Genomic DNA, 24,081 nt, shown 5'->3' with positions numbered 1-24,081 from the left:
CAATAATCCTGCCAATGTTCTTTTCTGTTTACAATTTATCTGTAAATATTCAATAAAACATTTCCATTCTTTTATAAAAAGTTTGTTCTCTTGATTTCTTATTCTTCTGGTAATAAGTTCAGATGCAATGTTAAAAGCTCAAGGTTTAGCATCGTGTGAATAAACCTGGGCGAACCGTGATCACGAGTAAGAAACTGGAAACATTCACTTCTAGGTTTAAAACTAACCATCGTATCTTGTTATGCCTGACAAGGACAAACTGTAGTTGGTTTAAACTACAGCTCATTGAACCAAACTTATGATCAAGACATAGTTTCTGTACTTGGCTTGTAGTCCTCAGTTCAGATGAAACAGCAACTATGGTTAGTTTAAGCCTCTACTTCCAATTGCCTTTCATATAGTTTTAATGTCATATCCAAACTGGGCTTATGAGTAGTATGCATTCAAAGGGTGTGGAGATTAAGGAATCTGAAGCTTAGCAAAAAAAATCCAAATAATAATAATAAATGCAAAGCCTTTCTGAGCCTCATCCTTGTTACCACGGTGACTGTGGAAAGTTGCATTTATGGATTCCTGCATTGCAGCGGGTTGGACTAGATGATTCTTGGGGTCCCTTCCAACAATAGTTCTATGATTCTGTGATCTTTCCTTACATGTTATTCAAACCTCTTTGTAAACTGAAAGTATAACCATTGTTGTAAACAAAAATCTGCCCTTTTCCCCTTATGGGGTATCCAAGAGCCCATATAGAGTCCTTACATAGGTTCCCTATTGGTAGGAGAAAATAACAGAGGCCAACCAGAAAATATTGAGACGCAAAGCAGCTAGTAAGCCTGATCTTTATTGATCTGTTGCAACAGGGTCCTCATTCACCACACAAAGGAGGGAGGAGGAACCCATAACAATGGTGCGCAAGGCCTTATATGGACTTTTGAAATTGCAACCCTGTAGATCAAGACCACCCCCAAAAACATCATACATACATCACAGAAGGGGTGTAACCTAAGACCACCCCCCATATACATCATACCTACATCACAAAAAAGGCGGTCTAAAACAGAAATTTGAATGTTGTTTTTCCTGTTTGCCAGGTTATCTGATTACCTTTCCTGATACTCTGTCACCCATTTCTGATTGCATTTCCTGATAGTCTGTCACACATCAAAATGCTGATTACTCAATTCCTGAGACAATGGGAAGACTCCCTGCCCCCCCCCCACCTTGCAGGGAAAACATTTGCTCAGTTTAGGAATCAAAATGGTTCCAGGTTGGTCTTCCTGTGCTGATCTATGTACATGCTTGGTTGGTACACTTATGAACATTTAACATATAACTAAGACCTCAAAATTCCTATCACAACATTTAAAACATTTTTAGAAGCTCATCACTGCTTTCCTGAATCCACAACAGAACTTTATTCAGGTTTATGACGCAGGAGAGAGATAATTTTACAAATGTGAACTGCCTGCTATGCACCCTAACATCTCTCCCTGCAGCTAACTCAACTTTCAAGCACTTTCGGGATTCTTCATTGCTATCTCAGACTCCTCCATGGGGTCAAAGGAGTGCAGCTCTTCGTGCAGAAGATCCATCTGAGCAATGATCTTGCTGATCGCAACTTTGATGGCTTTCTGCTGGAGCTTCAGTTTTTTGTTCTCCTCCCAAAGCATTTTGTTCCCTCCTTGGATGGTCTGGAGGTCCTGTTTTTCTTCCAGCAGTGCATGGTTCTCTCTTAGCAGCCACAGAACAGTTTCGTTCAGTTTCTGGACAACTTCAAGTGCCTCGTTCTCCTTCAATGGCAATAAGGCTTTGTTTCTTTCTTGAACTGACAAAACTCTCCTCTCCCCTTGGCTTTCCTGGACAGCTTCGGCTGCTTCGGCCGGTGCAGTTGTGTTGCTGGCTTCCTGGCCTACAATTTTACTGGTTTCCTGGGCTGGGGTAAATTCATTTGCTGATGACTGAGCAGGTTGCTTTTCCTGCAGGAATGGGGCGGGTTTCTTCTCGTCCGGGAAGACCTTCAGAGCCATATTCTTTTCCCGGAAGATCTGGAGGGCTTTCTTCTCGTCTCTAAAAACCTGAAGGGCCTTCTCCCCCATACCATCCTTGAGCCCCGCTATGATCGGAAGGGCCGCTAAAGGGTGGTTTTCTTTCTGGAGTACTTGCTGGAGACTCTCGTCATAAATATTTTTTTTTTTTTTTTTATAATATATTTATTGAAGTTTTCAAATAAAGCATATATTAGATAAGCACAACTTGTCATTGTCCATTTAACATCTCTCAATTGTTACATGGGACTCCCCCACACCTCCCGCATACACTTACATCATTATTAAATTAATTTCAAACAAATTATCATTTAACTCATCTTAATTAATAATCTTAATTTGGTTTGACATATAATTCAGCCTTAAATCTAATTTAATGGTAGACAATTATCTGCACTGGCATCCAATTCAACACTCAGCCAAATTACAATATTTTTGTAAATAAATCTTAAATTCCCTCCAATCTTCTTCCATCCTTTCTTCTCCCTGGTCTCGAATTCTGCCGGTCATCTCAGCTAATTGCATATAGTCCATCAGTTGCATCTGCCATTCTTCCACAGTGGGTAGCTCCTGAGTTTTCCAATTCTTGGCAATTAATATTCTTGCTGCTGTTGTTGCGTACATAAAGAATGTTCTGTCCTTTTTTAACACACTCTGGCCGACAATACCCAGGAGAAAGGCCTCTGGTTTCTTAGTAAAGGTGTATTTAAACACCTTTTTTAATTCATTATATATCTTCTCCCAAAAGGCCTTCACTCTAGGGCAGGTCCACCAGAGGTGAAAAAATGTTCCTTCATTTTCCTTACATTTCCAACATTTGCTATCAGACGAATGGTATATTTTAGCCAGTTTAACAGGGGTCATGTACCATCTATACATCATTTTCATCACATTTTCCTTCAACGCATTACATGCAGTGAAGTTCAGCCCAGAGGTCCACAACCTTTCCCAATCTTCAAACATAATATTATACCCAATATCCTGCGCCCATTTTATCATTGTTGATTTTACCATTTCGTCATGTGTGTTCCATTTCAGCAGCAAGTTATACATTCTTGAAAGTACCTTAGTCTTAGGTTCTAACAGTTCAGTTTCTAACTTTGACTTTTCCACTTGGAATCCTAGCTTTTTGTCATTTTTAAACACTTCTTTAATCTGAGCATATTGTAACCAGTCTCGCACTTTGTCTCTCATCTTTTCTAAACTCTGCAATTTCCAGTTGTCACCATCCTTTTCTATTATCTCCCAATATTTTGGCCAGTTGGCCTCCATATTGGCTCTTTTCCAAGCCTTAGCCTCCAGGGGTGACAGCCACCTCGGAGTTTTATTCTCCAGTAAGTCTTTATATTTTGTCCAGACATTAAAAACTGATTTTCTGACAATATGGTTCTTGAAGGCCTTATTTATCTTAGCTTTATCATACCATAGATATGCATGCCATCCAAACGCATTATTAAAACCTTCCAAATCCAAGACATCCGTATCTTCAAGAAGTAACCAATCTTTTAACCAGCAGAAAGCTGCAGCTTCATAATACAACCTTAAATCTGGCAGGGCAAAGCCCCCTCTTTCTTTCGCATCTGTTAATATTTTAAATTTGATTCTGGGCTTTTTGCCCTGCCAGACAAATTTAGAAATATCTTTCTGCCACTTCCGAAAGCACTCTGTCTTGTCTACAATCTGCAGTGTCTGAAACAAAAATAACATTTTTGGCAATACATTCATCTTGATGGCAGCTATTCGGCCTAACAAAGAAAGATTTAGTCTTGACCAACTATCCAAGTCTCTCTTAATCTCTGACCAACATTTTTCATAATTATCTTTAAATAAACTCAGATTTTTTGCTGTTATGTTTACCCCTAGGTATTTAACTTTTTTAACCACATTTAGTTCTGTCTCTTTCTGAAGCTGTTCCAACTCAGTATCTGTCAAGTTTTTCCCCAAAACTTTAGTTTTTTGCTTGTTTAACTTAAATCCTGCCACTCGACCAAAGTTTTGAATCAGTTGTAGTACTCTTTTCAAACTAGACTCCGGCTCCTGTAATGTCAGAACTAGGTCATCTGCAAAAGCTTTAAGTTTATATTGTTTCGCTCCGACCTGAATCCCTTCCACCAACCGGTCCCCCCTAATCATATTCAGGAGCACTTCCAGAACCGAAATAAACAGTAATGGGGAAATCGGGCAGCCTTGTCGTGTACCTTTTTCAATTTTAAACTCTTCTGTAACCACATTGTTAACTATCAGTTTAGCCTTTTGTTCTGAATATATTGCCTCAATCCCGTTCTCAAACCCCCGTCCCACTCCCATTTCTTTTAAATTCCCCTTCATAAATTTCCAAGATATGTTGTCGAAGGCTTTCTCCGCGTCTATAAAAATTAAAACTGCTTTAGTGTTTATGTTTGTTTGTAAAAGTTCCAATATGTCTATAATGTTCCTCGTGTTAGTAAACATATGTCTGCCCGGGAGAAAGCCTGCCTGGTCTTTATGGATTATCTCACTTAAAACTTTCTTAAATCTTCGTGCCAAAACATCTGCAAATATTTTGTAATCCACATTTAAAAGGGAGATGGGACGGTAGTTCTTGAGTTGTGTCTTTTCAGTTTCTGACTTTGGAATCAATGTGATAAATGCTTCTTTCCACGATTCAGGCGCCTTCTTCCCCTCCATTATTTCATTACTGACCTCCAACAAAGGTTGTATCAAATAATCCTTCAATGTCTTATAGTAGTTAGAGGTCAGTCCATCTGGCCCTGGTGATTTGCCCTGTTTCAGACTCTGGATGGCCTGTTCAATCTCTTGTCGTGTTATTTTGCCATTCAAAATTATTCTATTTTCTTCTGACAGCTTTGCTAATCCATTTCTCTCCAAAAATTGTGTAATCTCTATTTCATCTTGTGGCCCTTGAGTGTATAACTTTTTAAAATACCTCTGGAAGCACTTTCTAATCTCTCCCGGGTTCTGAATGTTCCTTCCTTCAACCTCTAAGTTTGTTACTGTATTTAGTCTTTGTCTCCTTTTCAACTGCCAGGCTAGCAGTTTCCCACATTTATTTGCCGATTCAAAAGTTTTTTGTTTCATTGTTTTAATCTTCCATTCTATTTCCTGATTTATCAGTTTGGAATATTGTGCCTGATAAAGTTTAATTTCTCTCAGAATCGGTTGGGACTTCGGGTTAGATCTTAACTTCTTCTCCAACTCTTTGATACTTTCCAGAATTTTATCTTTCTTTTCATTTTGCAGTCTTTTCTTTAAAGAATTCTGTTGAATCAAGAACCCTCTCATCACAGCTTTACTTGCATCCCAGATAGTTCTTTTTTCCACCGTAGTGTTCAAATTAATCTCAAAATAGTCCTTTAAAGTTTTTTGGGCCTTCTTTACAATTCTTTGGTCTCTAAACAGGCCATCATTCATCTTCCATCTAAAGGAGCCGGTTGGGATCAATGTCATATCCATTCTCAAGGCGTTATGGTCGGAGCATGTTTTAGGGCAGATTTTCACCTTCCTCACCTTAGGTGCCAGACTTCTAGTTATCCATATTTGGTCGATTCGTGTCCAAGTCAGTTGAGCTTCAGAAAAGAATGTTCCTTCTCTTCCCAAGGGGTTTCTGACTCTCCAGATGTCAACCCAGTCCATATTGTCAGTCATTTCAAAAAAGGTCTTAGGTAGTCTTCCCTCTTTAGTAATGTTCTGGTTCTGTGACTTATCCATATTTGTTGATGCGACCCCGTTCATGTCCCCCATCATGATGACGTTGTTGTAATCCAGATAATCCAGCATAGTCTCGTGCAACTTCTTATAAAAATCCGATTTACCTTCATTTGGAGCATAAATTCCTAATATCAAAATTTTTTCTCCTTGATACTGTACTTCTATTGCGAGGATTCTTCCACTTTCATCTTTAAAAAGAAATTTTGGTGAAAGGCTCTCTTTTGCATAGATCACTACACCTCTCTTTTTAACTGTATCCGATGATATAAATTCTTGACCAAGCCTTTTATTTATTAACACCTTTCTATGGAGCCTAATCACATGTGTTTCTTGTAAGCATATAATGTCCAATTGTTCCTTTTTTAAAATATGAAAAATTTTAAACCTTTTTTCAGGACTGTTACAGCCATTTATGTTCCAGCTCAAAAGCTGCAGAGACATCCTGGATAGGTCTGGTTATTCTTTCTGGGGTGGTACCTTGTTCTCCGGTCCTTGAGGATCCGAGGGGGCGGGCTCCCCTGGAAGTTCTGGCGCTGGCAATCCAAGTCCTTTGTGGAGGTCTTCTCCGTGTGCTCCCAAAAACTTGTCTCTATCTTCCACTGTTTTGATTTTGATCTTTCTCCCTCTGTAGGTAAAGGATAATCCTTGTGGAAACTCCCACCTGAAGATAATTGCGTTGCTTCTCAACAGTCTTGCCAATTCCGTGTAGTTAGATCTAAGGTCCAGCAACTGCTTAGGAATGTCCTTGTAGATTTCAATTCTCTTGCCCAAAATGTCTAGTGACTTTTCGTAGTGCAGGCCCAAAATCTTGTCCCTTTCCTCCTTTGATCTCAGTGTTATCAAACAATCTCTGGGCTTCTCTGTCCTTCTGACTCTGCCAAGCCTGAAAGCAGATACGATTTTAAAGTCTTTTTCCTCTAACTTCCAAAACTTGGCAAATTCCTTAGTTAGAAATTCAATAAAATTATCTTCTTCCACCTCTGGTATTGACCGTATCCTCAAGTTGGTCTCCCTGTTTCGCAGTTCTGTCATCGAAAAGTAAATCTGATGTTCTCCAACTTGTTTGCTGAGTGGTCTTACTTCTTTCTCAAGTTCTTCCAGTCTTTGACTAGTATCTTCAGCCAGTTTACGATTTTCACCTACAGCCTCCTTTAATTCTCCAATAGACTGGGCATTCTGTGCAACTTGTCCAGTCAGCTTATTCAAGCTTTCTGTGTTCTGTTCAATTTTAGCTGTATGCAAATCAGCCTTCTTGTCCAGAGCCTCCAGTTTCTCCAAAATTTTCTCCAAGACAGAGCTACTTGTCCCTGAAGCCATATCTCCCAGGTGCAGCTCCTCTGTCTCACCCTCCCCTGCCTGTATTAGGGAGGCCGCCTCTATGTCTGGAGGCAAAGTGGAAGGCAAGGCCGGCACAGAAGATCTACGCTGTGAGGCTGCAGATAAAGTTAGAGTTGTTTGTTTGGTCCTTCCTCTTCTCCTTGCGCCACTCATTCCAAAGTTATCTGTAATCCAAGGTCAATCCAAGTTGTTCCCATGAGAAAGCAGAGTCCCAGATACAATAGTCAAACAGAGGCCGGGAAAGGGAAAGTAAAACAAAGTCACTGCTGTAAATCCAAAATCCTCTAGAGGGAGCTTAATACGTCTTCAGGGAAAAGATCAAATCCAATACGTCTTCAGGGAAAAGATCAAATCCAAGTTAAACTTATAAATTTAAATCCATGTCCATCGCCTCCACAATGTATTATTTTTAGCAGAGTAAAACTTAAAGCAAAACAGTGTTTCTTACAGTGCCTTGACTGCAACAGTTTCAAAGTATCCAGTTCCAACTCAGAATGTTTCAAAACCTGAATTCAATGTATCCAAAGTTGCAAACTGGTGTTCATCCAGGCAGCTCCAGCACCAGAGATTCTTATTTATTTTGTAATCCACTGGTACCACAGAAGAAGGATATCAATGCACCCCCAATATGACCAGCAAAAGTCAATAGCTCAAAGTCTTTCACTCAGAAAACTGCTTTAACAGGGTGCCAGCATTTAGTTAACGCATAACTTTTTGTCTCCACTCCTCCTGCTCTTTGCTTAAAGTTCAGTATAGCGGGAGATGGGCTTCCTGCTTATCCTCACTCCGTTTTCAGCCAGATTTCAACTTTTTTAAAAAAGTTTTAAAAGTTTCAGAAAATTCTCAAAAAGTTTCAGAAAGTTGACAAAAGTTTCAGAAAGTTTTCAATGTCCAAATTTACTCACGGGTTGTAGTTTCCAAAGTTCAGAAAAGTTGCAGGAAGAAAGGACAGCGCTGACCGGCCACAGCAACGCGGCTTCACTTCGCTGTTTGCGCAACGACCCACAGCGCCGCTACCCCCTCCGCGATCCGGAGCCCCTTACGGGGTCCCTTCAGCGTTTTGGGGGCTGCTTCTGGCGCCCGCCGGGTCCCGAGACCACAGGCTTCTGCCACCTGTGGTTTTCCTGAATGGGTCTCCGCTTCGCCGTAGCGGACGACCCGTTTACAGCGAAGCTCCCTTCTCCTTACTCGGAGAAGGCAGCCATTACCGGTCGCGCCGCCTCCGGAAGTCCATCCCATACCATCCTTGAGCCCCGCTATGATCGGAAGGGCCGCTAAAGGGTGGTTTTCTTTCTGGAGTACTTGCTGGAGACTCTCGTCATAAATAACCTGGATGCCCTTGTTCTCCATCCGAAGGGACTGCAGGGCCTTATTCTCATCCCGGAGAGCCCTGTTTTCCACTCGGAGGGCTTTGTTTTCCTCCCAATGGGCCTTGTTCTCTTCCCAAAGGGTCCAGTCATTGTGCATCTTCTTGCCTGAGTGCTTCTGTCGGGCTTCTGTGGCGGAAGAGAGTGCTGACTGAATATAGGTTTCGTTCACCCACTTGCCGTCTATGAAGATAAAGGTGTCATCGCTCAGTTTGACCCGTGGTGGGATGTAATCCATTTTTACCATCCAGCAGCTACCGGTACATGCATTGGTTCAAAAGAACAACTGAAGGGCTGGATTACTGCATGAAACAAAGAGAGACAAGTCAAACAATTTCCTTAGCAGTTCAGCAACAGTATTTATATGCAAGCAGTACAAAAATCTACCACTGGCGCTTCAGAAACAACAGACGGGAAATCAAAAGACAATGCATTAATTATTAAGTCGTTAAGTTACATGAAATTAAGCAATGAAACCAAGTTGTTTTCAAGTCAATACAGAGACCATAGCATATCCAAACTATGTTTTCACTTTCTCTTTGTGAATTCCTTGTTTGTTTCTTTTAATCCTTATTGATCTTTTGTGTCTGGGGAGTTTATAAAGTCACTTTGGGGGAGAAGGGCCTTGATATAAGCTCTTGCAAAGTTTTAAGTCAACTCTGACACCACCTAAGCAGTTACTACTAATCAGCCTCATCTCTTTGCGTAACTTTTCCTCCCAACATCATTGCCTTTTCATTTGAGGGCCAAACCAGCCATGTACTTAAATACACAGCTATGTATCTTATTTGTCACAGTGTACATGTATAATGAAACAGCTTGTTTGGGGGCTTTTCTTTGATTATTACTATTATTTATTTTTTTAATTAGCCCAGCTTGCCACACATCCAGGTTTTCCCGGACATTTTGCTGATTCAGCAGAAATCCGCCCAGACGCCATTTTGCTGGCCGAATCCCGGACGTGTCCTGGAAGAACTGGACGTATGACAACCCTATCTTCAATAACTCCATATCGAAATTGAGATGGTAGAACTAGAAACCTTATGTAAAATATCCCCAATGGACACCAGTTCAGGAGTCTAGGCGGCTTTGTTCAAACAGCTGACCTGTATGTTGAGCTTTCTTCCTGCAGGCCTTCCAGGCCGTCAGTAGTTCGCAGGAGGGAAGCAAGCTCATACCGGACCGTTCGCAATTAAAAGTGGATTGAAGCACTCTGTTGGTGTAGTGCAACAAACCCACTTTTTAAAAAAAATACAGAGGGACTTTTTGTAGCTTTGCAGGAAAGTGATGGGGATGAACTGATGATAAACAGCAAGGTGTGTCAGCACCCTGCAAGCAAATTGGGATGAGGCTGTTGTTATAACCCAACAGTTATAACCCAACCACCCAGTAAACAAATCAGAAGGAATACTCAATAAAGGTCAGGCATAGGCACACAATCTCTTTAAAGGAAATTGGAAGCAAGTTCTTTCCCTCAAAGGATTCTGGCACTGTAGTTTGGTAAGGGTTGCTGGGAACTGTAACTCACGAGGGCTCATCCTGAAATCCTTTTGTGCTCTTGAGGGCCTGCATACAATTATCATCTTGCCAAGCTTGTTACCGTATTTTTTGCTCTGTAAGACTCACTTTTCCCCTCCTAAAAAGTAAGGGGAAATGTGTGTGCGTCTTATGGAGCGAATGCAGGCTGTGCAGCTATCCCAGAAGCCAGAACAGCAAGAGGGATTGCTGCTTTCACTGCGCAGTGATCCCTCTTGCTGTTCTGGCTTCTGAGATTCAGAATATTTTTTTTCTTGTTTTCCTCCTCCAAAAACTAGGTGCGTCTTGTGGTCCGGTGCATCTTATAGAGCGAAAAATACGGTAACTTCCTAGAAGTGACTGGCTGCCAATGGGTGGACAAAGAACTGGGAAGTCATTTAATGGGCTTTTTTAATGGGAAGCACACGAGAACTCTGTTCTGGCACCTCTCCAGTGGGTTCCGGCACCCCTTTTCCTATAAAAATAGCACTGGTCCTTGGAATCACCCGGCACAGGTGATGGAGGATCTTATGTTTTCATTTTTGGCCTTATGAGGAAGAGTTGAAGGAGCTGGGTATGTTCAGCCTGGTAAAGAGGAGACTGACAGGAGATACGAAAGCCCTCTTCACATATCCCAAAGGCTGTCCCATGGAAGAGGAAGCAAGCTTGTTTTCTCCTGCTTTGGAGGATAGGACTCAAAGCAATGACTTCAAGTTACAAGAAAGCAGATTCCAGCTAAACATACGGGAAAACTTTCTGACAGTAAGAGCTGTTTGACAGTGGAACGGTCTCCCTCGGGAGCTGGTGGATTCTCCTTCCTTGGAGGTTTTTAAGCAGAGGTTGGGTGGCTATCTGTCATGGATGCTGTAGCCAAGATGCCTGCATTGCAGGGGGTTGGACTAGATGACCCTTGGGTCCCATCCAGTTCTACAATTCTATCAAGGCGATTAAAGTGTCCCAGCACCCTTAATTTTGATCCGGGGCTTTCCCCACAAACATCTGAATTGACATTTGCTCCGAATCAGCTTTAAAGAGCAGGTTTTAAGCATGGAAAGCTGAGGTGAAAAACAACAACAATGCTCAGTCACGGAGTGTTAAAATGTGGACTTCTGCCTGGAAAGAGTCTGGCAAAGTGTGAATAAACCCTCAGCCTTGATTCAGTTAAATACTACAACTGAGTCATAGATGGGCTACAGCTCAGGTTACTTGTGCTGTATGTATGAGATTAGGTAAAAGGACAGTTTAGCTCTCCAGGAAAAAAAGTCTCAGCAGATCTGTGAAGGACGTCTAGAGGGCAGTGGCTGAAGTGTGTGGCTAAATTTGGCTGTACTTACTTACTTTCACCTGAAAGTGGTCTTTTTTACGCTTTCAGGTACCGAACATGTAGCATGGACCACGAAGGGAGTGTCGCCGCCACTTTTCCTTCCTTCAGACTGGTTTCCAGTGCTGCTTGCTGCTACAGGAACAAACTGTTGACAGGTCAATGCAACAAAAGGGGGGGGGGGCGTGTCAGATCCATTGTGACATTGAAGCAGCATCTAAGCACATCTAGAAACCAAGCAAGTGGTGAAGGAGAGAGGTAAAGTATTTTGTAAATCGGTTTTCATTAAAGTGGGATTCAGAGTCGAGAGTTTCTCAACAATAACTTCATTGCAGCACATCAGAGCGTTTTTCGGACCTGGGATGATACCCCTGTTGTGGTCATTGATGACCTGAAGTAACACATTACTGCCTTGCTCCAGTTTCCCCGTCGTAAATAGGAATTATAATGACCGACTTTACTATGTTGTTTTGTTGATTGAGTGGATAATTATTAAAATGTGCACTAATGGTGCCTTTCAAAGCTGTCTGCTCCCCTTGTATATTTTACATGGTTCTCACAGGTCCAGCCACTGTGCAGGACCTGTGCAGGTGTGCAGGTGTGCTGTAGCCTTAGTTCAAAAGACCTTGAAATTTTCACCCAACAGCTCTCTCTTTCTCTCCCTAAACCACCCCAACAGAATTCTGAGAATGGAATAGCCCTTCATGAACTCCCCTGTGAGTTCCTCAGCGGAGGGGTGCAGGATCAATGGGACAGCTGTAAGTTGTTTCAAACTGTTTTTAATATTGTGTTGTGACATTGTGTTTTAATGTTGTAACCCACCCTTGGTGTTATGTACTGAAGTTCTCACCCTGGGCCAGCAGGGGGATACTGTAGATAGTTATGCAAAAAAGGGATCGAAAGTGACGTTCAGTGATTGGATAGTTTTAGAAAATTGTTACAGTTACGTTGTACTGGAGCTCTATATAAGCAGGCTGACTGAACCCTTCAGTTCAGTTCTGTTCTGGCCTGTGAATAAACAAGAGCTGTTTGAAGAATCGCTGTGTCGTCTGATATGTTCACCCACAACTTAACACTTGGACCTTAAGTTAAAGGACCGGGTAGTACATTAAATAATAAAGAACAATAACAAAACTATTATTATCATCATCATCATTATCATCTCCGTATTGGCCCAAATATAAGCCACACCTTTAAAATTCAAGGGTGGGGGAGAAAAAAGTCAATACCCAGATGTATCAGCCTTAAAATTGGGTTACAGGCTGAAAATTGCTGCAGTTGGTAGAATTGTAACTCCAAGCCAATTTAAGCCTTTGATCTCGCAAACCCGGGAAAGTTACCGTACAATTGCTAAAATCTCAAATTGCTATTCAGTTGCTACAATTCCACAGGCACACGGGTAAATGGCAAATGGAGAAGAAAATCCTACAGGTACTATAAGGACCTGCAAGTGGGTTAAACACCTGTTCGTAGCAGTGTAAATGCAAATAAAAAAATCAATACTGCACTGTAAAATACTGTACAGGGAAAGCGATGAATGACATTAGAATTTATTGCATAACAGCCTCAAGCTCGCAAATCGGCAATAAAACTTTTTTGTTTTGTTTTTCTGTTTTACCGTATGTAATTGTCTGTGTCAGCAGCGTTATCATAAAAGCCCATTTTTGTAAGGTCGCAAATGTAAGCCACACTTTAACTTTTCACGGTCAGAATTGGGGGGGCGGGCAACTTATATTCAGGCCAATACAGTATTATTATTATTATCAGTGCTTTACAAAAATCTTCCTCTGCAAAAGAGGTTTCCATTTTACTACCTTGCTGTTCAGACACTTGAGAATTTCTTTAGCATTTTGATCAGTGTAGGATTTTGATCAGGGCTGGGCAATATCTGGCTTTCAACATTGTCATATATCACCAGCTAAACATCGCAATAGGGGACACGGGTGGCGCTGTGGGTTAAACCACAGAGCCTAGGACTTGCTGATCAGAAGGTTGTTGGCGATTCGAATCCCCGCGATGGGGTGAGCTCCCGTTGTTTGGTCCCTGCTCCTGCCCACCTAGCAGTTCGAAAGCACCTCAAAGTGCAAGTAGATAAATAGGTACCGCTCTGGCGGGAAGGTAAACGGTGTTTCCATGCGCTGCTCTGGTTCGCCAGAAGCGGCTTAGTCATGCTGGCCACATGACCCGGAAGCTGTACGCCGGCTCCCTCGGCCAGTAAAGCGAGATGAGCGCCGCAACCCCAGAGTCAGCCACGACTAGACCTAATGGTCAGGGGTCCCTTTACCCTTACCCTTTAAACATCGCAATATACTGATGTATCACGACATCTGTAATGACGGACGGAGCTATATAGAGGCATTAGCTGGCTGACAATGTTTTTCCCACATTGTGATTTTTGCATAGCACACACACGATTTCAAATTATGAAACCGCTATCACGATATGGACTTCAAACCGTTTTTTTACAATATTCCGATATATATCGCCCAGCTCTAGTTTTGACCTCACCTTATTGTTGCAAGGTAGCCAAGGTTGGAGTGTGTTTTTCTTTCCATGGGACATTTATCCAGTACTCTGCAGCGTCCCTGGCTGACAACACTTTCTGCTCCAGAAAAGTCCCAGGGGAGAAATTGCCTCATGATGTTTTCTTCTGGGCTTTAATTGACGTACAGGTGCCTGGGGAAGACTGCAGAGATCATACTTCTGGTGAGATGATATGTAGAATGAAAGAAAGGGCACTTGCATACCCACTAAGCCACCTCAAGAGTAAGGTAAATGCAACATAAGTTCTGCACTTTGATCATGGTTTCCCTGGAATTTACTCTCCCCATTGATGGTTGTTGTTTTTTAATATATTTTTATTAGTTTTTACAAATATTTTCCAACCAGAACATAACATCTCTTCTTATCATATACAACATTTTGGCTATATGCCTAAGACTTCCATCAACCACGTCTAGTGATTTTCTGCCTTCATCTCTTAGTCTTGTATTTCATTATCTTAACTATTACTTTTAATAGTCCACTCTCTTAGATTTTTTCTGTAATATTTCATATAGTTCTCCTTACAAAACCTATTGTAATCCTACAAGCGTAGTCAGCCCCATTGATGGTTTTCAAATACAATTTATTTTCTTGTTTAATTGACTGAGAAGCTTAAAAATAAAATAAAAAATCCACAACGCAGTGCTAAACAATTTCTGTGCCTGAAGCCAATTGCTTTCTTTGCAATCCCAAGCCCTCGGACCGCACAAATTCAAAAGAACTATCCTGCTTCCTGGGAATTTCTGTCTGTCTGTCTGTCTGTCTCTCTCTCTCTCTCTCTCTCTCTCACACACACACACACACAAACATGATAAATGTAAGAAAGATATAGTTTATTTATTAACAACAACAAAAAACTTCTGTAACTTTTCTTTATAGCATAGATCCAGTGCAACGATCTCAGTGGATAGTGACTGGAGAATGTTTTTGTACCATTAAGAGTGCTGCTACAGAAATTTCAAACCACAAGTGGTAAGAGAGAAACAAACCATTAATGGCAAATCAAGTTGCTGGACTATGCCGAAATGGCGAAAATTAACTGGGAAGCTCAGGAATCAAAAAGACAAGAAATTTAGAAAAGAATGGGAAATGTTTATAATCATTGTAAACAGGTCAAAACATTAGCAGGATTTTAAATACACTTGTAATGTAACAGAATGTATAGTTAACGTAGGAAGATGAAAAATAGAAGTATTGTTATGCAGTTGAAAATAGTATCAAAAGGACCCATGGAAGGCATGAGGCGAAGTCAGGAGATTGAGAGTAATGGTTTATTTCTCTCTTTTTATATATATAATCTTTTAATTTGATTTTCCAAAAAAGAGAGAAAAAATTAATATATACAGTGGTACCTCGGGTTAAGTACTTAATTCGTTCCAGAGGTCCATACTTAACCTGAAACTGTTCTTAACCTGAAGCACCACTTTAGCTAATGGGGCCTCCTGCTGCTGCCGTGCCGCCGGAGCCCGATTTCTGTTCTCATCCTGAAGCAAAGTTCTTAACCCGAGGTAATATTTCTGGGTTAGCGGAGTCTGTAACCTGAAGCGTATGTAACCTGAAGCGTATATAACCTAGGTACCACTGTATTTGGATTTTGTGCTGTTTTGATATGTTTTTTTATAATACAGTGGTACCTCGGGTTACATACGCTTCAGGTTACATACGCTTCAGGTTACAGACTCCGCTAACCCAGAAGTAGTGCTTCAGGTTAAGAACTTTGCTTCAGGATAAGAACAGAAATTGTGCTCTGGTGGCGCAGCGGCAGCAGGAGACCCCATTAGCTAAAGTGGTGCTTCAGGTTAACAACAGTTTCAGGTTAAGAACGGACCTCCAGAACGAATTAAGTACTTAACCCAAGGTACCACTGTATATATTAATTTTTTGGAAAATCAAATAAAAAGATTATATATATAAAAAGAGAGAAATAAACCATTAGCCCAGCTAATAGGAATGTCCTACCATACCCTCCAACATTTCTCCAATTAAAATAAGGACATCCTAAGGAAATGCAGGGCATTTTGGGATCAGATCAGAAACTGGGGTGGCTTCTGTAAATCCAGGACTATCCCTGGAAAAAAGGGAGACTTGGAGGGTCTGAGATTCCACTGCCCAAGGTAGCTGCTTCAGTCTGCTTCATGGGCGAGTCAGCCCTGACTTGAAGTGTATATTTTTAGGATATGGTTACCAGACTTTTTCAGTGAATCTGGGGACACTTTTTTTTTTCTTTTTGAAGCTGAGTAGCAACAGGGAGTCAGTAGTGGGGATGGTGAGGCAAAAGGCCCTGGGCCCAAGCACACATGCATATTGTAAAAAGGTGAAAGCCATGAGGCAGCGGGTCTGGAAAGTAAAGGAGCGGACATTTAGATCGTATTTCATTGGAAGGACAAGATGGCGCGTCTGCTCGAGTGAAAACTTAGATTGTTAGATTGTGAGAGATATACGAGAGAGCATTACAAAGCCCACACAGAGACAAAATAAGACTGTTCCTTTCAATCCACTTGTGAGGAAACTCGGAGGTGACTGAAAAGAAAAATGAGTAATGACAAAGATGAGAAGATGGGACTGGAAACATCATTGCAAACAGGAAAGCAGCATGAATTTGGATGTTTGGATTCCTGACGATCGAGAAGCATGGGTACCCCCCACAAAAAAAAAATTAATCTGGAATACATTTGGACTTTATGAGGTGTATTGATATAATTTGGACTAATTGGTATGTTACGTTTAATCTGGCAAATGGAAACTTAATAAAAATTATTGGGGGGGGGAGGTGCAAAGCCCTTCTTTTGCACCCTGTGAGACATAAATGCGCAGTTTTCAAAAAACTAGGCAACGGTGCGCTGCGTGCCCACGACTCCCAAACTTTCCCTGATCTCCTGCCCCCTTCCCCCTTTGTTTTGACAGATCAGGGGAGGCTCAGGAGTCACGGGCGGGCAGCCGTTGCCCAGGACTCTTCGTGACCCCATGGACCAGAGCACACCAGGCACTTCTGTCTTCCACTGCCTCCCTCAGTTTGGTCAAACTCATGCTGGTAGCTTCGAGAACACTATCCAGCCAGCCTGGTAGTGCAGTTGGCTCTGGCTGGCTTTAGGAGATGCTCGCTGCCGTGGCGCAGGAAAAATGGCGGGCGCCACAGCAGTCAGCAGCTCCTGAAGCCAGCCATAGCCAACTGCGCTAACAGGCTGGCTTTGGGCTGCTGAGGCTGCCACTGCCACGTTTCCCAGGGACAGATTTACAAATCTGGGGACATTCCAGGGACGGAATTTGTCCGGGGACAAATTTGCAAATATGGGGAGTGTCCCCGGGAACCGGGGACGTCTGGTAGCCCTGTTTTAGGACCTACCTGTCTTTTGTGCTCGTAAGTGGCCTTAAAATGTTTAAACATTGTGTTTTAATACAGTGGTACCTCAGGTTACATACGCTTCAGGATACAGACTCCGCTAACCCAGAAATAGTACCTCGGGTTAAGAACTTTGCTCCAGGATAAGAACAGAAATCGGCCTCCGGCGGCACGGCAGAAGCAGGAGGCCCCATTAGCTAAAGTAGTGCTTCAGGTTAAGAACAGTTCAGGTTAAGAACGGACCTCCAGAACGAATTAAGTACTTAACCTGATTTATCACTGTACAGTGGTGCCCCGCAAGACGAATGCCTCGCAAGACGGAAAACCCGCTAGACGGAAGGGTTTTCCGTTTTGGAGGTGCTTCGCAGGACAAATTTCTCTATGGGCTTGCTTCGCAAGACGAAAATGTCTTGCGATTCCTGGGTTGTTTTTTTCGCTCCCCACCCCCTTTTTCTAAGGCACTAAGCTGCTAATAGCCTTTCAGCAGCTAATCCGCTAATCCCTTAAGCCTTTAATAGCCGCTAATAGCCGCTAAACCGCTAATAGCGCTAATCCGCTAATGGGCTTGCTTCGCAAGACGAAAAAACCGCAAGACAAAGAGACTCACGGAACGGATTCTTTTCGTCTTGCGAGGCACCACTGTAGTTATAACTGGCCCCAGGAGCTCAGGGTGAAGGACGGGTAAATAATATTAATATTTATTATTTCATTGTCCCTTTGTTTCCTTTATTGCTTTCAGAGCTCAGTCTCCTTTTTTGTGTTGACAATATGTCAAGCGGACAGAAGCTCCCTGGGCCTGGTAGTAAAGACCGTTTGGAATCAAAAAGAACCCCTTCACTTTCTACATCCCAGCCAGCGGATCCCAACTCTTCCAGCTTGCTTCTCACTGAAGAAAACGTTAAGAAACTGCAAGAGAAGAATTCTGCTTCTAAATCTGCCCTTGCTAGAGAGTCAATAGAAGCGTTCATTACACAGAGCAATCTCTTTCTGAATAAGAGCGAAGCTACCACAAGTCGAAGCAAGGAGCAAAGTCTGTCCGAGGAAAAAGAACCAAAGGCAGCTTCTGTTGTTATCCATGTAGAGGACACATGCGAAGATGTCTCAGAAAACACTGAACAATCCCCCCAAAAAGGTATACTTGTATATTATTCCCTGGTGAGTATTTGAGACTTTCTGGTCACAATGCATAAAATACAAATAATTGATTTATAATTGAACAACAGCAGCAAAGCGAACATACAAAAATGCAAAAATCACACCTGCATAAGTTTAGCACTCCACATCTCACACTCCTCCTTATGAAATTTGTCTTGGTGCCTAGCTCTCAACTTACCGTATTTTTTGCTCTATAAGACTCACTTTTGCCCTCTTAAAAAGTAAGGGGAAATGTGTGTGTGTCTTATGGAGTGAATGCAGGCTGCGCAGCTATCTCAGAAGCCAGAACAGCAAGAGGGATTGCTGCTTTCACTGCGCAGCGATCCCTCTTGCTGTTCTGGCTTCTGAGATTCAGAATATTTTTTCCTTGTTTTCCTCCTCCAAAAACTAGGTGCGTCTTGTGGTCTGGTGCGTCTTATAGAGCGGAAAATACGGTACTTGCAGCCAAGGCAAATGTTGCAACCAGTGCAGTAATAAATACATTACTGTCAGCCAGCAAAATAGAGATTTGCTCAACTACATGAGATATGGGAAATCTACAATTTAATCTAGTATTTTATTTTATTTTATTATTTTATTTTATTTATTTTTAAAAAGTCTCAAAAGCAGCTGGGGAACCAGGAGCTGAATAAGATCGGGGCAAGGCCACTGGGTTCATCCACCTGGGAGTTTAATGTGGATTTGAAGCTGCTTGTGTCTCTATTATTTATTGCTTTATTATTATTTATAATATCCTGGGTAGATGTTTTGCTGAGTCAAATCTGTAGTCAAGATGACCAGTCCCACTAGCCCAGGGATGGGAAACATTTTTGGCCCCATGGGTCAGAACCTCATCTGGATCAGCCATGCAGGTAAAATCTGGCACGTGAGCAGGTTCGCCGCACCTGAAAATAACGCGATGGCGTTACGATGTCATGTGAGTGACAGGCGAGTTGTTCCAACCAGCTGCCCAAATCCCTTGTGTTGGTTCCCAATTGCCCAACAGCTCAATGGCTGTTGCTGGTGACCTACAGTACAAGGTGGGTTGCTAGTTCTATGCTCAGTGTTTTGGGAATCTCCCTTCATAGCACTCTCCCCAGGAGAGGAAGGAAGCCTTTATTCTGAGCTGATGAAACGGAGAGAACTTTTACCCCTCTTTTATTCCGTTGATTTTAAAAGAAGTCCCTTTCTCTCTTCCTTCAGATTCCCAGACGAGATCTCCATCATCTTCAGTTCTTGAGTCTCACACATCAATGAAAGCAGAGTTGCCAACAATGTTAGTAACATTCTGCTCTACATTTCATTAACACCAATAATGGTGCTGTGTCCAGCCAGCCAGCCTATTACCGTATTTTTTGCTCTATAAGACTCACTTTTTCCCTCCTAAAAAGTAAGGGGAAATGTGTGTGCGTCTTATGGAGCGAATGCAGGCTGCGCAGCTATCCCAGAAGCCAGAATAGCAAGAGGGGTTGCTGCTTTCACTGCGCAGCGATCCCTCTTGCTGTTCTGGCTTCTGAGATTCAGAATATTTTTTTTCTTGTTTTCCTCCTCCAAAAACTAGGTGCGTCTTGTGGTCTGGTGCGTCTTTTAGAGCGAAAAATACGGTGAATCAGTAGTTTAAGATATGGTTTAGCTCAGAACCGTGCTGACTTGTTTCTGATCCAAAAAGCCACCAGAACAGGCCCTCTTCCATCTGAAAATTGACATCTGTGCATCACTCCTAATTGACAAATGATCCCTTGTTGAGGGGAGGGAAGAGGCAAAAACTAGTTCCAAGGAAAACCATAAATACACTCTGGCAACGCTATTGCAGGGCCTGATAATGTTCTTTGATAATCACCTGTTCATCTTCCAGTGTAATTGCATGTTCCACATTCTGCACAGGACAAACCGGGCAGTATCTATGAAAAGCGACCAATGAAAACAAGTCTGACATCAGAAATAGCAATATTCATAAATCCGTAGGGTAGCATTTCAGTCTACCAGGGGACTCTGCAGCTAATCTTCTGGTAGCTACTTTGGGGCAAAGGAATTTAAAAGGGAAACTCCAGTGTGAAACAGCAGAATTACAATTTGTCAGGGAATTGAGAAAAATTCCCTTCTGTCCAAATAGAAAGAATGGTCTCCTTCTCTACTGCAGATGTTAACTAAACTCAGCATTGCCATGCTGCTTTATTTTATTTATTTTATTTATGAAATTTATATACTGCTTGACTGTAAAAAAAACCAACAACAACCACACCTCAAAGCAGTTTACAATATAAATTTACAACTGTAAACTTTGTGTGTGTGTTTGTGTGTGTGTGTGGAGCACAGAACTTTGGATTACGTAGCTCAGAATTCTTTCCCCCTGCCCTCAACACAACACCAACGTATATATGGGGTATCTTTGTTAAAATAGGAAGTCTCTTACTGAACCTTTCTTTTCCCATTGCAGAAGATGTGGTGTTACAGATGTGGAAACTCAGACAGAATGGAGTTACTCAGACATGAGTTCAGAAGAAAAAAGTATGATAATAAGAATACTGTGCTGGCCTTAAACAGTTTTGTTTTTCGGAGAGTGTGTTCTAAACAATGACACAAGCATATGTACATGTGGAAAACCAGCTTTGGGCTGACTTGGCAAAATTTGATTGCATTTAAAATGCTGTGGTTTTCTCTCTCAAATGCTATTTCTTTTATTAGCTAGATTCCTTTAAACTACTACAAAATTAAGAGATCATGTCTAACCCTTAATGAGGAGAGGGAAGATGAATTTGCACACTTTCAAAGTCTAAAATTCAGTTTTCACTAATTTTGTATTGCTTTGGAATGCTCTGCTCTTCTGTGTAGGTATCCGCAGGTTGCCTCTTTCCCTACAGACCCTCTTGGGTGTTAAGATGAACAGAAGTTGCCCTCTTGGTTGTTCCACCACCTTCAAAAAGCATCTTCTATAGCAGCCTTTATAGGGACACGGGTGGCGCTGTGGGTTAAACCACAGAGCCTAGGACTTGCTGATCAGAAGGTCGGTGGTTCGAATCCCCGTGACGGGGTGAGCTCCCGTTGCTCGGTCCCTGCTCCTGCCAACCTAGCTGTTCGAAAGCACATCGGAGTTCAAGTAGATAAATAGGTACTGCTCCGGTGGGAAGGTAAACAGCGTTTCCGTGTGCTGCTCTGGTTCACCAGAAGCAGCTCAGTCATGCTGGCCACATGACCCGGAAGCTGTACGCTGGCTCCCTCGGCCAGTAAAGCGAGATGAGCGCCGCAACCCCAGAGTCGGCCACGACTGGACCTAATGATCAGGGGTCCCTTTACCTTTATAGCAGCCTTTAAGTTGCGTGTCGAGACCCCGCAGCCACCCCCTCGTTGGGAAATAACTCACACAAGGACACGGATATTAGGTTTATGTTATTGGGCAAATTGGGCCACAACTTTATTGAATTACAGAATGTGAGCGGTATTGTCTTAGGCATTGATTGGACCTGACTATATCTGACTCCTGCCCGCTGCGCAGGAAGTCCGGTAAGGGTAAACCACTGGTAGGGGGAGCCCTGTCGATGCGTACCAACTCAAGCTCCCCCTGGTGTTCCCGTCGGGGTTGTGCCAAGGCCCTAGCCCCCCAGATGGGCTTCAAACAAGATCAACACCCCCGGATTCCTTTAACGGAATACCCTTAAGCATGGAGGGACATGTGATGGCCACATCTTCCCTCCACCACACAAGGTCAACGATGCCTAAGCACAACCCTAACAAAGTTATGACAATTGCTATGAGGTAGGCGAAAACCAAATGGCAAGTGCCAATTTGCCAAGTGGGGAAAATTCCTACCAGGCCCCTTGGACAACCAAGGCGACCAACCAAGGTCCATAGCAAGGCCAGTGCCTAAAAACTGCAAAATAGGGAGGGAGGGTGGGTGATTGAGGAAGCGAGACAAAGAGGAAGCCCTCCGGCTCGCTCCTTGGTTTAAACGGTCCCAGCATGCCCCCCCCCCCGGCAAGCGGATTGCCTGGCCTGGCTCTGATGTGACTGGGATCCCCTGGGCAATGTTGGACAAAGTCCCCCGCCCAGTGTGGTGTAGTGGTTAAGAGCGGTAGTCTCATAATCTGGGGAACCGGGTTCGCTTCTCCGCTCCTCCACAGGCAGCTGCTGGGTGACCTTGGGCCAGTCACACTTCTCTGAAGTCTCTCAGCCCCACTCACCTCACAGAGTGTTTGTTGTGGGGGAGGAAGGGAAAGGAGAATGTTAGCCGCTTTGAGACTCCTGAAAGGGAGTGATAAAGCGGGATATCAAATCCAAACTCTTCTTCTTCTTCTTCCTCTCCACTGGGAAGTGGAGCGGATTTGTGGAATTCTCTTCCATGGAGGTTTGCCTGCCACTGCAATTATGCTGCTTCCAGCAAACGCCAAAGCTTTGGCTTTTGACACGTCATATGAATTTTTAAAAGTCCTGGCGGTACGGTTAGTGTATTCGGCAGCTGCCTTCGTTACATGTTGAATACAGTATTTTATTGCGTTGATTATGTATTGGGTTTTTATGTTGCTTGTCTCAGCATTGCGATATATACCAGTATTTCTCACACAGGGAGAAGGAAGGTGGAGCAGGCAAGCAGGATTGTCAAGGAGAGACCTTTGGTTGGAGAAAGTGAGGGTGAGTTTTAGCAACAGCAAGATGTACTTAACATTATTGGGGTTCAAGTGTCCATGGTAGCTTGGATAGACCTCCTTATGATGCTTTTCTTAACTGATCCGTAGAAGGAATTGAAGGGTGAACAATGAACGGTAATGCGTTTACCGTACTTTTTGCTCTATCTGACGCACCCGACCATAGGACGCACCTTGTTTTAGAGGGGGAGAACAAGAAAAAAAATCTCCCCCTCTCTGCTCAGCGCCCCTTCAGCGAAGCGGCAGGAGAAATGGAGCCCCTTCCATTTCTCCCCCACTTGGCTGAAGGGGCGCTGCGCAGCTCTCCCTCTCTGCTGAAGCCAGGAGAGTCTTGCTCTCCCGGCTTCAGCGAAAGAAACTTGAAGCCTCCAGAGCGCTGCAAGAACTCGCGCTGCGCTCCGAAGGCTTCAGGCGGCTATCCCTGAAGCCTGGTGCGCACCGACCCCTCTCGCTCTCCAGGCTTCAGCGAAAGCAATGCAAAGCCTCCGGAGCACAGAGGGAGCACTCCCTCTGCATTTCAGAAGCTTCACGTTGCTATCGCTAAAGCCAAGGAGCCTGCATTCGCTCCATAGTACGCACACACATTTCCCCTTAATTTTTGGAGGGGAAAAGGTGCGTCCTATAGAGCAAAAAGTACGGTAGATCTTTCAGGGAAACTCTGGAGTGACATATTGACCCAATTGAATGCATTCTCCTAGAGCTTGTTCACATGTTAGCCACCTGATAACTGGTGTCAGTGTTTTGTGTGCGTGGATAAACTATCACAGATCAACCAAAGAGAGAATGTTTGCAGAGCTTCATGTCACCTCAAACACAATGCTCTTCAATGGAGTCAGTTTTACACAATCATCTACAAGATAGCAAGTGTTAGTTAAGGTAGAGATGTCAATGAGTGTTGACTCTTGCTCCTGCTTGCAATCAACATATCAGTTTGTGGAGGGGTGGGGGAGGCAGGAGGCAAATTGTTGATGGGGATTTTTTTCATTTAAGAAGCTTGAGGTTCAGTTTCAGAAGGCCACAAAAGTCTTTGTTTGTGTGTTTGTTCCACAGAGCTAATAGTTCGCAGCATATTAGAAAAACAAGATGTCGCTGAAGTGGTCAGTGAAGGTACGCCTTGTCACACTGATAA

General features: G+C 42.9%; 2 protein-coding genes and 1 long non-coding RNA gene across 5 annotated transcripts in view; 2 read left to right on the top strand and 1 right to left on the bottom strand.

Annotated features, from left to right (window-relative positions):
- Positions 1-24,081, top strand: part of LOC310677513 — a 574,807-nt gene that overhangs the window by 498 nt on the left and 550,228 nt on the right. The window lies entirely within an intron of this gene.
- On the bottom strand, positions 1,392-13,975 carry CBY2 (chibby family member 2). The gene is made up of 4 exons (XM_083440673.1): positions 13,803-13,975; positions 11,312-11,521; positions 8,333-8,760; positions 1,392-2,113 (listed from the first exon to the last, which is right to left on the bottom strand). The coding sequence occupies exons 3-4, from the start codon at positions 8,703-8,705 to the stop codon at positions 1,509-1,511; spliced, it is 978 nt and encodes a 325-aa protein (XP_083296799.1). The 5' UTR covers positions 8,706-8,760; positions 11,312-11,521; positions 13,803-13,975; the 3' UTR covers positions 1,392-1,508.
- The window catches only part of ERICH6B (glutamate rich 6B), a 38,962-nt gene continuing 26,364 nt past the window's right edge, over positions 11,484-24,081 (top strand). Inside the window, exons 1-9 of one of the 3 annotated variants that reach the window (XM_083440428.1) lie at positions 11,484-11,552; positions 11,974-12,052; positions 13,967-14,065; positions 14,718-14,810; positions 17,918-18,310; positions 19,516-19,588; positions 20,750-20,820; positions 22,873-22,938; positions 24,003-24,059. In XM_083440428.1, coding sequence (XP_083296554.1) covers positions 17,947-18,310; positions 19,516-19,588; positions 20,750-20,820; positions 22,873-22,938; positions 24,003-24,059 — 631 coding nt within the window. In that variant the 5' untranslated portion in view covers positions 11,484-11,552; positions 11,974-12,052; positions 13,967-14,065; positions 14,718-14,810; positions 17,918-17,946. Of the gene's footprint in view, positions 11,553-11,973; positions 12,053-13,966; positions 14,066-14,717; positions 14,811-17,917; positions 18,334-19,515; positions 19,589-20,749; positions 20,821-22,872; positions 22,939-24,002; positions 24,060-24,081 lie in introns of those variants that run through there. The other 2 variants (XM_083440429.1, XM_083440430.1) reach the window with 2 other exon arrangements.

This window comes from Podarcis tiliguerta (assembly GCF_965153285.1).
Source record: "Podarcis tiliguerta genome assembly, chromosome: 5".
Taxonomy (NCBI): domain Eukaryota; kingdom Metazoa; phylum Chordata; class Lepidosauria; order Squamata; family Lacertidae; genus Podarcis; species Podarcis tiliguerta.
The sequence above is the reverse complement of the archived record's forward strand: the minus strand, read 5'-3'. Positions and strand labels throughout refer to the sequence as shown.

Bases quoted from the DNA above. Each gene is read 5' to 3' on its own strand.
- CBY2 (XM_083440673.1), bottom strand. From the start codon at position 8,705: ATGGTAAAAATGGATTACATCCCACCACGGGTCAAACTGAGCGATGAC. The intron at 2,114-8,332 runs GTATGGGATGGA...TTCCGATCATAG, and splicing joins CATAGCGGGGCTCAAGGATG to CGGGGCTCAAGGATGGTATG.